Genomic DNA, 12,061 nt, shown 5'->3' on the forward strand with positions numbered 1-12,061 from the left:
GTTACCTTCGGTGCTGTGGCCCAACAAATTTTGCCTACATCGCACCAAAATACATGCGCTTTCGGGAAGCTTGTCGGAAAAGCCACCTCTTCAGTGCAGGTAACTCGTCGTGAGCCAAAAAAGGGCTCATGAGTCGCCAACAAACAAAGCTATAAGAAGTAAAACCAGAAAAAAGTGAATAATATAAAAGATAAAAATGTGAACAAGCAACAGAGAGGAAAAATTGAAAGAGCTCTAAAATGATAAAGGTTGTGTGTATACAGGAAGATGAATGGATGTATATACATTATTAGAGAAGGGTGTGAGATTAAAACTTCAAAAAATATCGTGGTGAATGTGGCAAACCTTCGTATATCACCGTACAAAAGGCACTTTATTTCGATTAGAAAGAAATGACAGGCGCGTTAACGCACTTCCCTTGGAATAACTATAAAAAGACTTCCTTTTACAAATGTTTTTACTTTTCGCCAGTAAATGGACCAAACGCTTTATAGCAGTAAGTCCGGTCGCCTAGCTGGGCACTGAGGCGAGCATCCACTCACCTGTAGCCAGACTCAGGGCTGTCCCCAAGAGCATCGTGAGCAGCAGTCCCATGAAAGCGATCCACAAGAACGACACCTGGTACAGCGGGAAGACGTCCGAGCTGCAAAGAAAAACGAAACAAAAGAAAATTACAGCCGCTCACACTCAGGGTACGAGGCGTCATCAGTGTTAGCTAGTGCTCGAAATGATTTAACACAGCGATGACCCCATGCACGGTTGCCAACGCCACTGAACTAACACAGATAGCCACAATAGCATGTGAATGAATGGGCGGATCCGTGGGCGGAATCGTGACTGTCCGGGTTTGAGCCTCCGGGTCCTATTCGATTCCCGATTTTGTCTTTCGCCGAACGGTGGGCACTAGTGTGGAGTGGCCGTGTAGCCGAGCCGGCAGATTTCTACAAAGCTGTACAGTTATCTGTCTTATGAGGCATGCGTGCGGCATGCAGACGGGACAGCTACGACGACAGCGCGAAACCAGAGGAAAGAGGAAAATACAGCTGGCGGGGCCAACAGTGCAACGCGCCGCCTACGCGACCGCGTAGAATGCGTGACGACGACCAATGCCAATATAAGGGCAATTGGTAATTCTCTACTTTACACCGTAGGCAAGGGAAAAGCAGTTCTCAATTGCTAGCGAGGTGCTGGAAGTAGTAAGGGAATACGTCTACTTAGGGCCGGTAATGACCGCTGATCTGGATCATGGGAGGGAAATAACTAGAAGAATAAGAATGGGGTGGAACGCATATGGCAGGTTCTCTCAGATCATAATTGTCATTTTACCAATATTCCCTAAGAAAAAAGTGTACAACAGCTGTATCTTATCGGTACTCACCTACGGGGCAGAAACGTGGAGGCTAACGAAAAGGGGCTTAAGTTAAGGACAACGCAGCGAGCCGTGGAAAAAAAAAATTAGGTGTAATATTAAGAGAACGGAAGCGGGCAGAGTGGGTGAGGAAACAAACTCGGGTTAGTGGCATCCTAGTTGAAATCAAGAGGAAGAAATGGGCTTGGGCAGGGCATGTAATGGGAAGGCAAGATAACCGCTGGTCCTTAAGGGTAACGGAGTGGATTCCAAGAGAAGGCAAACGTAGCAGGGGAAGGGCCGAAAAGTTAGGTGGGACGACGATATTAAATTTGTAGGCATACGGTGGGTGCAGCTGGCAAATGACAGGCTTAATTGCAGAGACATGGGAGAGGCATTTGCCCTGCGGCGGGTGTAGGCAGGCTGATGATGATGACATTCGTAGATCGCGGGCGCCTTCGTACCATTCCTGGTGCCAGTGGTGCAGCGGTTAAGCGAGAAGCCACTGCTTTCAAACACTGCCATCGGTGGGGTTTGCGAGACCCTGGTTGCGCTTCCGGAGCAACCTGTCCCGGCCAATCACTAAGTGAATTGCCACCTCACGCATTGACACGGTGGGACCATGCAGACAGGCTCACAACTGTGAAATCGGTGAGTGGGGTACTAGGAAATCTAGTCACCACCACACCGTCAGACACACATCTGTAAAAACGATTAAAGAGATGAGCCTTTATTGCCGAGATGTCTTTTGCACTGTTCCGCAACACTTTGGAGCAGTCGCTGTAAAACTATGCACACACATTCACACGCACTGTGCGCAGCGTATATAATTATGTGCGTGCCACCCATCTCCCTGCGCACCGCTGTGTGTCGTCTCTTCTCGGCATATGGTTCTGTACGCTCTGCTCTGTCTTCCCTATTCATTCTCTCTCTCTCTCTCTCTCACTTCCCTCTTCTCGTGTTCGAAATGGAAGGAGAAGAGACGATCACCCCGACGACATGGAAGGACACGGTGGCCAGGGCAGCGTGAAACAAGGGCAAATAGACATTGTTATACCAGCGCAAAGACCGACAAAGAAGAAAAGGGATAACGCGACGCTGCCAGGAGAGGGCTCAATACTGAAGGGTTGCTGTCGTCAACTTGCTAGCCTATGCTCCACGCAGCAAAGCAGATGGTTGCACTCTCGATCAGCCCCACATCCCTCCCAAGCCCGGCACTCTTCAGGCCCTTGGCCTCCCCCGTACTCCAAGCTCCGCATCGTACCCTTTCACCGCAACATGTTCCCGACCTTTCACTAATGAGTGAGTCCAGGTTATAACGAGTCAGCCATTGGGAAACACTCGTGAAGGAAAGAGAGACTTGCGGATCCAGCACATAAGCGTGGCGCTGACGGTCCAGTGCATAGACAAGCTCTCCCATGTGCGCTACTTTTGGGAGCCGGAAAATTCAGTGGTCTGGCAGTGTTTATCAGTCAATCGAGTTAGTGCCAAATGTCGCTTGCACTCCCAACTCAACCTGACGTAGTTTCTGACGGCATAACTTTTTGACCGCCGCGCATCGGTGCCGTGTGGTGCCGCTATATAACAACGTTCCAAAACTTCGTCACTGGGAAATTGGTGCACTGACGTGTGAATAAATCCGAATGCCTACGGTTTGAGTACATAGCTCTCGCGTGCTACGTGTGCTAAGAACCAAACAATCTAGATTAGAGCATGCGAGGTGCGCAGTAAGCGCCGTAGTCACTTATTATCTGCGTTGAAAGTTTGGGTACGGCACCAACCTTTGGGGCAGTGACCCATCTACCCGCGCGGTGACACCGGAGCCTTCCTCGGTGTGGTTGGCCTCCAGTGGACATCGGTCCAGCGTCCCTGGTATAACGACTGAGTGCGACGCGCCGGCCAGCATCCGGCCCACAGCGTGCCACATCTGGAACGCGCACACGAGCAGGCATGCGCATGCTGTTCCCTGCAATGTAAAGCATCCTTTTAAAACATGTTGCCCTGTTCTGAAAACAGATACATCGGTTCGCATACTCCAAACAGCATAGTGCGGCTGAACAGTGGGCACAGACGTTTGTGCTGTGCAGTAATAAAAACGTCTACAATCCGGCTGCCCCATGCAAGGCGAGCAGAGCATGCGCAACAGCCGCATCACAACTCACAGCGCATAGGGCACTCAAGACACACATCAACCGTGACCGGCCTAAAAAAGCGAATTCTTTTTTGAGTAAGCGCACCGAGGTAGTGCTAATGCAGTCCTGGCCTGGCAAACTGATATGGTATGTTTTCAAGATTTCTCGCTCTTGTTTTCCCTTGCCTCTACCAAGAATTATTACATTGCTGAACAGTGGATAACATCCACATTCATTGCAATGGCGAGGCAAGTCGAGAAGGAATTTCATTTTTAGGCCGTTCACGGTAGATGGGATATTTTGTGTGCCCTATGAGCTGTGAGTTGTGATGCGGCTCTTGCGCATGCTCTGCTATCCTTGCTGGGGCTATGCTTTGTCTAATTAATCTCAGTTGATAGTCCAGTCGTTGTGGCGTGAACACTCCTTCTCTCGTCCCTTGTCTTTTGTGACTGTTTTTTTAAAGTTATTATGAACCAACGGGCCCGCATTCCAACGCCTATGCAAGGCGGATTTAGGTCCTGCGAGGATCAACGATTGACGGATCCTAAGAAAACTCCTAGCACCGTTGATCTTAGGTGTTGTGGTTGGCCAAAAGCGCTTTTACCAATCATTTTATTCCTGAGAAGTCGAGCACCACGAAGGAGAAAAAACTGGTGGGTGCACGGTGGCATAGGTGGCCTTACAAAGATGTAAGGCGCGGATGCTCAGACCACTTGGCCACCGCTGCGGTACTCAACGAATCTCACTGCAAGCACGGAACTTTGAAGAACTCGTCAGGACATGAAACACAGAACGGCGATGGGCCCGGCGTGGAGTCCTGGTGTTTAATGTATACTGATAGTGCAGCCTGGTGAGAAGACGCAGCAGATTTCGCGCATTTTTGTGGCGGCTAGTAGATGTGGTGGCCGGTGACCATCGAGCGCGTGTTACGACCGTGTGGTGTGTACCCTGTACTGCGATCGTCTCTTGCAGTATATCACATCGGTTCTCTTGAACTCCCTTCAGAGTAGCGCTGAAAAATATTCTTAAGGACATACTCACGCTGTAGATGGGGGAAATTTTTAGGCCACGCACTGTCCAGCATTATACGCATCTCGTCAGGGGTCGAAAGTTATTTCAATGGCTTGATGAGATATGCTACATTTAATTACCAACCCTTTCGTTAGCCCCAGCCCATGAAATCTGTACAAACGCTTCCAGTTTGCGCGACCGCTGCCTTGTGTCGAATACTGCTGAACGCTCAAAATCACGGCGGGAATTTGGAATGTTGGGTACAATCCATTGATTTTCTATGGCCATCAAAAATGGCTGGTGAGAGCGAAGCAACCATTCTACAGGTCAATTTTTTCAGCGAGGGCAACTGCGTAACTAAATAGGGATATTTTAAACTAGTAACTTTGAGAAAATTAGAGAGTCCTGAAAGATCCGAAACGGACATGGTGATTATCGTGGGTCCGTCTTCCTCATCGCTAAAAAAATTGATCTGTAGAATGCTTGCGGCGCTCTCACCAGCTATTTTTGACGGCCATAGAAAATCAATGGATTGTACCCAACATTCCAAATTCCCGCCGTGATTTTGAGCGTTCAGCGGTGCCCTCCACTACGGCACCTCTCTCTTCCTTTCTTCTTTCACTTCCTCCTTTACCCTTCTCTTACGGCGCGGTTCAGGTGTCCAACGATATATGAGACAGATACTGCGCCATTTCCTTTCCCTCTAAAACCAATTATTATTATTAATATTATTATTAGTTACGCAGTATTCGTCCCTGGCAGTCAAGAGGTGGCGCAAGTTGCTGATGTCAGTTAAAGTGGGCGAAATTGAAAAATGTTTTTTTTAGGAAAGGAAATGACGCAGTGTCTGTCTCACATATCTAGGTGGACACCCGAACAGCGCCGTAAGGGAAAGGGTAAAGAAGGGAGTGAAAGAAGAAAGGAAGAAAGACTTGCCGTAAACTCGGGAGAATAAGGCATCGGCGCGGTGGTGGTGTTGGTGAAACTTTGTTACCAGCGGATACAGAGGACAGACCTGAAGCCGCCCCCTATAGTTAAACGACGGCCGCTATCCGTGGGGTAGCAGCGGCGGCGTCTTCAACCAGCTGGAGGAGTTTTATCTGTGTCCCCGGGTCGGGGCTGAGCATTATAGCCGCCCAACGATCGGAGTCGGTAATGAAGCGACTCGCGGGATAGGGACTGCTGACAGTTCCAGATCATATGATTTAGATCGACTTTGCTATCACAATTTTTGCATTTGTCGGCGACGCGGGTTAAACGGGAACGTTTGTCGCAGTGAAATATGGCAGTGTAAGGCACTAATATGCCTTACTTGCATATGCCCACTTTGTCAATATTAGAATGCGTTCTATTTTTTTTACTCGATCACGTTTGCATGGTTCTGAGTGTTGTTGAGAGGCAACAAATTGATTTTACGCAGCCGGCGAGAAGCTGTGCGTCAGCTTTGGTAGAGCTGCATGCGAAGTATGATATCGGGTGTGAGTATACGTCGCTGAAGCATACCTTTGCGTTGACCCAAGGCGACGACATGGCGAGCAAGACGAGGCCCGCGAACGGACCCCCAGCGGTTGAGTACAAGGAAAGGAAGAGCTGCCGACAAAAAGGAACTGAGTTCGGAATGAAAGAAAGGCAGCCACGGGTAAACAGCGCCTGTAAAAAGAACTCCCGAGAAGCAAGAAATCCTACGTACCTTGGCTGCAGCACCCATGTAAGGCACAGCAATGGCAAAGAACGTCATTATGATGCCACTTGCGAGGGCTGAAAAAATTTCTTCCTTGTATTAAATTGTTTGCACAACGTGTGGTGCAGGTCAAACATTGTACGAAAATCGCAATGCTGCCATACATTGGGAGGGGTGGCAAAAATACGAATAACTACGGCTTTTAAACTATTAAAATTAACAAAAGGAATGGGTAAAAATGTCGTTTCTAAGGTCGTATTGTTCCCTGAACGCTTCCTATCAGACAGTACCTAAAATACCAATGGTTCAAAACGCAAGACAAAAAAATATTATGGGATAACACTGCAGCTCACTTTGGTGATAGCTTACAGTGCTACGAGCATGGCGTCGGAGTAGGTAAACTGGTGTGGAGGCGGCACTCTACGGGTTGAATAAAAGAAGCAAATGTTTCAAATACTAATTGTGCCCCTGCTGCGACATGACCCCCCCCCCCTCCTGTGGTATCTGTGTTCGCGGCAGGCAAGCAGATTCCTTCTCAGCTTTGTTGTTATTTCGGCACTGTAGTAGTAATGCGACAGCATTAAACGCCTGATTGGGGAAAAAATGTGCCGTTGGTCATAAAAGTCCCCCATTCGCTGAAGAGAAATGATGTCACCAGACGGGATAATTTCCATTAAATGCGTTAGCAGCTTCTGATATTATCGCATTGCTAACACCTAAGGTAATTAGGTGTCCCTATGAGTTTTTCTATGTCTTTCTACATTTTCTGCTTTCATTCCGCGCTCACGGAGTCTTGTGCTTTATCGCGGTGTTGAGCCCGACAACAGATTCATCACTTCGACGCATAACTTCATTTTCTCTTTGTACGCGCCCCTTCGCATATACTCCCGAAGTCGCGGCGCAAACATGCCGCTCTGTAAAACGCCCTGTAAACAGGGAATAGCAGATGAAAGGGGACAGTCCCTTCCCTGCATTGTCCCGCTGCTCCTTGCATTGTCACGCTAGCAGGGTCACGAGAATCGACCGACGCCATTGGCTGCAAGGGGGTCCTTTGTTTAGGAAAATAATAATAACAATAATTGGTTTTGGGGAAACGAAATGGCGGTTATATCGTTGGACACCTGAACCGCGCAGCAAGGGAAGGAGGGAAGTAAGGGAAGGAGGGAGTGAAAGAAGGAACAGGTGCCGCAGTGGAGGGCTCCGGAATAATTTTGACCACCTGGGGATCTTTAACGTGCACTGACATCGCACAGCACACGGGCGCCTTAGCGTTTCGCCTCCATCGAAACGCAGCCGCCGCAATCGGGTTCGAACCCGGGAACTCCGGATCAGAAGCCGAGTGCCGTAGCCAAAGCCTCCGCGGCGCCGCTCGGCCCCCGTGGCGGGTGACCAGGAAAAACCGCTTCGTTCTTGAGAGAGAAAAAAAACTTTATTGGCGCCAAAAATTGGTCGATTCAGCGGGACCCGGGTGTATTCATGTTGAAGTTCCGAGTCTTCCATCGGTGGTGCCCTTATTCCAGGGCCCCACTGAGTCTTGGTACCTCATACGCATGCTGGACCAGTCCTTTTTGGACCGCCAGCACGCTGCTGGTGAGCAGGCTCTCCCACTGTTCCACATAGGGCTCTTTTAGTCTATGGAATGAGTAATTGTTTTTACACTCCCATGTTATATGGTATAAAGTGGGGGTGGCTCCACACCACTTGCATGTGTCCGCGTACTGGTTCGGAAACATTTTGTGAAGTATGTGTAAGTTACGAAAGCTTCCTGTTTGCAGTCTACGCCAACCGACTGCCTCATATTGCGTTAATAGCTGGTGTGGTGGAGGATACGCTATCCTCTGTCCTCTGTAGTGATTTAGGATTTCCGCGTACGATGGTTCCACCGTGTGGTGGGCTCAGGGTCACTTGATGTATCTGCTCGGTTGGTAAGCTCGCGAGCTAGATCGTCGGCCCTCTGATTCCCAGTCACCCCGGTGTGCCCCGGCACATAGAAAATTTTGTGTTGAATTTCTTTGTTTGGGGGTACCGCCTGGAGGATGGTGCGTAGCGCTCCCTTGCTGATCCTACCATTAGTGTAGTGCCTGCTTGCTTCTTTGGAGTCAGTGATTCTTGTGAGCGATTTATTTCTGCGGTATCCTTCAGCTACTGCTAGCGCAACAGCAGCTTCTTCCCCCTCGGATACTCTGCAGCCACTCTGTGATATACTGGTGACTAGGTCCCCTTGATGGTTCACCACCACCGATACTACTCTGTGTTCCTTCGTGTTTCTGTTCCATCGATGCAAAGCCGCATCTGTATATACTACATTTGTTTTTTCAGCTAAGTGGTTTTCTACTTACTCTGCTCTCGCAGCCCTTCTCCCTGCGTGCAGATTAGGGTCCATGTTGCGAGGGATTGGGCACACCCTGAGTGTTTGGCGAAAATCTGGTATGCCCGCAACCCGATCTTCCACTTCTTCACTTAAGTAACCCAGCCTTCGGAGGAGCGCTCGGCCGGTGGTTGACTGCTGGAGCCTGTACATTTGGGCCCCTATTTGAGCTTCCTTTAGCTCGTCAAACGTATTGCGTACTCCCAGCATGGGGAGCTTCTCGTCTGACATATTTCTTGGTAGATTTAGGGCCGTCTTGAAAGCCTTCCTGATTAAAGTGTCTGCTTGTTCATTTTCGTGCTGTGTCATCTTGGGGTAGGGGAGTGAATATGTTATGCGGCTGACCACCAGGTTCTTGACTAACTTGATCGTGTCACTCTCCTTCATGTCAAATCTTCTCGGTGATACTCTGGTGATCATTCTGCTGACCTGTTGCATTGATTGTTGGAGAAGGCTTAGGGTGTGGCTGCACTTCCCTCTGCTTTGGATCCACATTCCCAACATTCTGATCATGTTGCATTCCGGGAGGACCTCCCCTTCAATTTTTATGTTGTATATTTCTTTGGATGGTCTCTTTGGATGGTCTCTTGCCCACTCGTAGAATTTCTGACTTCTCGGTGGAGCATGCCAGGCCTCTCTCTCTGACGTAGTTCTCCACGCATGTGGCTGCCTGCTGCAGAAGATCTTGTTTTTGCCCTGGGGAGCCCTGGCTGATCCAGATCGTTATATCATCGGCGTACATAGCGTGCTGTATCCCCTCTATCTGGCTCAGCTGTCTGCCTAGCCCAATCATGGCTATGTTGAAGAGGACCGGCGAGATCACTGAGCCTTGCGGGGTGCCTTTGTTTAGTGTTTAGAAGACCTTGCTGCGTAGGTCCCCCAGTCCAACCGTATCTGTGCGGTTTGACAGGAAGGCCCTCACGTAGTCGTGTACTCTTCTTCCGCAGTTGGTGCTGGTTAGCCCTTCCATGATGGCGTCATGACTGACGTTATCGAACGCGCCCTTGATGTCCAGTGCCATGATGATGTTCTCCCCTGTTTTAGGGTGGCTTCTGCGACTTCCTCCTTGATCTGCAAGAAGATGTCCTGCGTCGATAGATTTGTTCTGAAGCCGAACATACTGTGCGTGTACAGATCTTCATCTTCCAGGTATTGGTGTATTCTCCTTGTGATGACTCTCTGAAAAAGCTTTTCTAGGCACGACGTGAGCGAGATAGGGCGCAAATTTTTTATCTCCAAACTGTTCATCTTCGTTCTTGAGTTGTATCCGACTATAACACGTGCAATTGAAACTCAGGCATACAACACATTTGCGTCCTTTTCAAGTGGAAATATAATAATAATAATAATAATAATAATAATAATAATAATAATAATAATAATAATAATAATATTAATAATAATAATAATAATAATAATAATAATTGGTTTTGGGGAAAGGAGATGGCGCAGTATCTGTCTCGTATATCGGCGGACAACTGAACCGCGCCGTAAGGGAAGGGATAAAGCTGGGAGTGAAAGAAGAAAGGAAGAAAGAGGTGCCGTAGTGGAGGGCTCCGGAATAATTACGACCACCTGGGGATCTTTAAAGTGCACTGACATCGCACAGCACACGGGCGCGTTAGCGTTTTGCCTCCATAAAAACGCAGTCGCCGCGGTCGGGTTCGAACCCGGGAACTCCGGATCAGTAGCCGAGCGCCCTAAGGAAATGGCGCAGTATCTATCTCATATATCTTTGGACGCCTGAACCGCGCCGTAAGGGAAGAGATAAAGGAGGGACTGAGTGAAGAAAGGAAGAAAGAGGTGCCGAAGTAGAACTCCGGTCGTGATTCAGGTCACCTATCTATTCGTGATGTTTTTGGACACTATGGAAGATCATTTTGGCGCTGCAGTGGCACTGTAATGCTAGCATGTCGGCTTAAGCCCCTCATATCTCTGAAGGATATTATTCGGTGATGTGCAGTAAGCTTCGCACCTAGCAGCCGCACCATGATGACCACCTTGAGCTCGCCCATTTTGACAAAGGGCGCGACCACATCGATGTAGAAGATGGCAGCGTGGGAGTTGACGACGGAGGAGACTGTGCTGAAAAACGAGATGCCAAAGAATGAAGGGTTCACGACAAGCTAATATTATGGCTATGCGATTTTTTTTTACATTGCAAATAAGATTTGGATCTGTCAGCTGAGGCCCACTTTCATCCCTTCTGAACACTGACAACAGTTTGAGCAGCAAGATTACTTCTGATGGCAGCGTCTATGGATCGCCTGATGTGCAACAATCTTACAGGAGATGAAAGCTTTGTCCTTACAGGGAAAACATTCTCTTTGTCAGTGCATGCAATCGCAGTCTCAATTATGGCCGTTAATTGTTTTCTGCACCAACCGTTATAAGACTTTCCGAGTTGTAGTTATCGGTCGTGGATTTCCTTTACTATTCGACGCGCCTGTTTCCAGGAACCTTGTTTCTGGCGTCACGAAGTTACCGGAAATGCAAGACCTTACACTAAACCTTGTACTCGAATATCCTGTAAGAAAGCATGGCCGAAATGCGTTTAGGAACAAATTAAATCATACCATTTGCTTGTAGCCCTCATCCAATACCCCAAATACGCATTGCCTTTCAGAGCGATGCGCGACTACGGAACGCACGTACTACACAGCCGGATGAAAACGCGATCACTCTCATGGTTGTTCTTCTAGTATGTAGCGCTACATAGACGCTTAGGCCTTACGGACTTAGGCAGCGCGCTCAACTTCACAAAATCTCCAAGCTTAACTGGCTTATAATGCCGTTGTGTTCAGCAAGACGCTATGGTTTGCTGGAGCTTGTGGCTAATTGGCAGAGCGAGTAAGCCAGGTAGTACATAATAATGTAGTGCTTTACCCGGTTTTTTGGTAGCAATTTGACACTCGAGGAGGGGTCACATCATAGCTATGACCTTATTATGAAAGCAGGGTAAGGAATTATCGCAAGTGTTTCCAAACGAAGCAAAACGCTTTAAGTCTTCGGCATCATTGTGCAGGAGACCGCGCCAGAGAAGACGAACACGAGGACCACAAGTAATCCGTTTGAGCTATACTAGGTTGTAAGGAGACACAATTGCACAAAACTAACTTGCGCGAAGACACACAGAGACAGAGCTGGCGCCAACTACAAGCAGAATTTATTTTTCGGAAAAAAAGCCATAACAAACCACACAGGTGTGGCGCCAGTCCTGTCTCTGCGGGTTCGTCCTCGTGTCTTCGCGCAAGTTATTTTTGTGCAGTTATGACAAGTACAAAGGAATGACTGTACCGAAGAAAAGCGTTCTACTGTTCCATCTTTGCTTTGTGTATACATCTTCGACTTACACTAAACACTATGGCGCAGTTTACAGCCCAATGAACAACTAACTAGTCGCCGTTATTTCACTCATGGGCCTCCAAATACCCTGGAGAAATTGCGATTTTGGTTATGTCTGCAGGAGGCAGAACCTTTGTTAGGACACGCATTCGACTTGTTACGTGAAGGATCGCTTA

General features: G+C 48.4%; 1 protein-coding gene across 1 annotated transcript in view; it reads right to left on the minus strand.

The window, feature by feature from the left end:
* Positions 1-510: 510 nt before the first annotated feature.
* Positions 511-12,061, minus strand: part of LOC144102369 (putative sodium-dependent multivitamin transporter) — a 63,402-nt gene continuing 51,851 nt past the window's right edge. Inside the window, exons 10-14 of the mRNA XM_077635660.1 lie at positions 10,516-10,625; positions 6,182-6,249; positions 5,995-6,081; positions 3,130-3,314; positions 511-643 (exon numbers count right to left, since the gene is read on the minus strand). Of these exons, the coding sequence (XP_077491786.1) occupies positions 511-643; positions 3,130-3,314; positions 5,995-6,081; positions 6,182-6,249; positions 10,516-10,625 (583 nt within the window). The remainder of the gene's footprint in view (positions 644-3,129; positions 3,315-5,994; positions 6,082-6,181; positions 6,250-10,515; positions 10,626-12,061) is intronic.

This window comes from Amblyomma americanum, chromosome 8 (genome assembly GCF_052857255.1).
Source record: "Amblyomma americanum isolate KBUSLIRL-KWMA chromosome 8, ASM5285725v1, whole genome shotgun sequence".
NCBI classification, from domain to species: domain Eukaryota; kingdom Metazoa; phylum Arthropoda; class Arachnida; order Ixodida; family Ixodidae; genus Amblyomma; species Amblyomma americanum.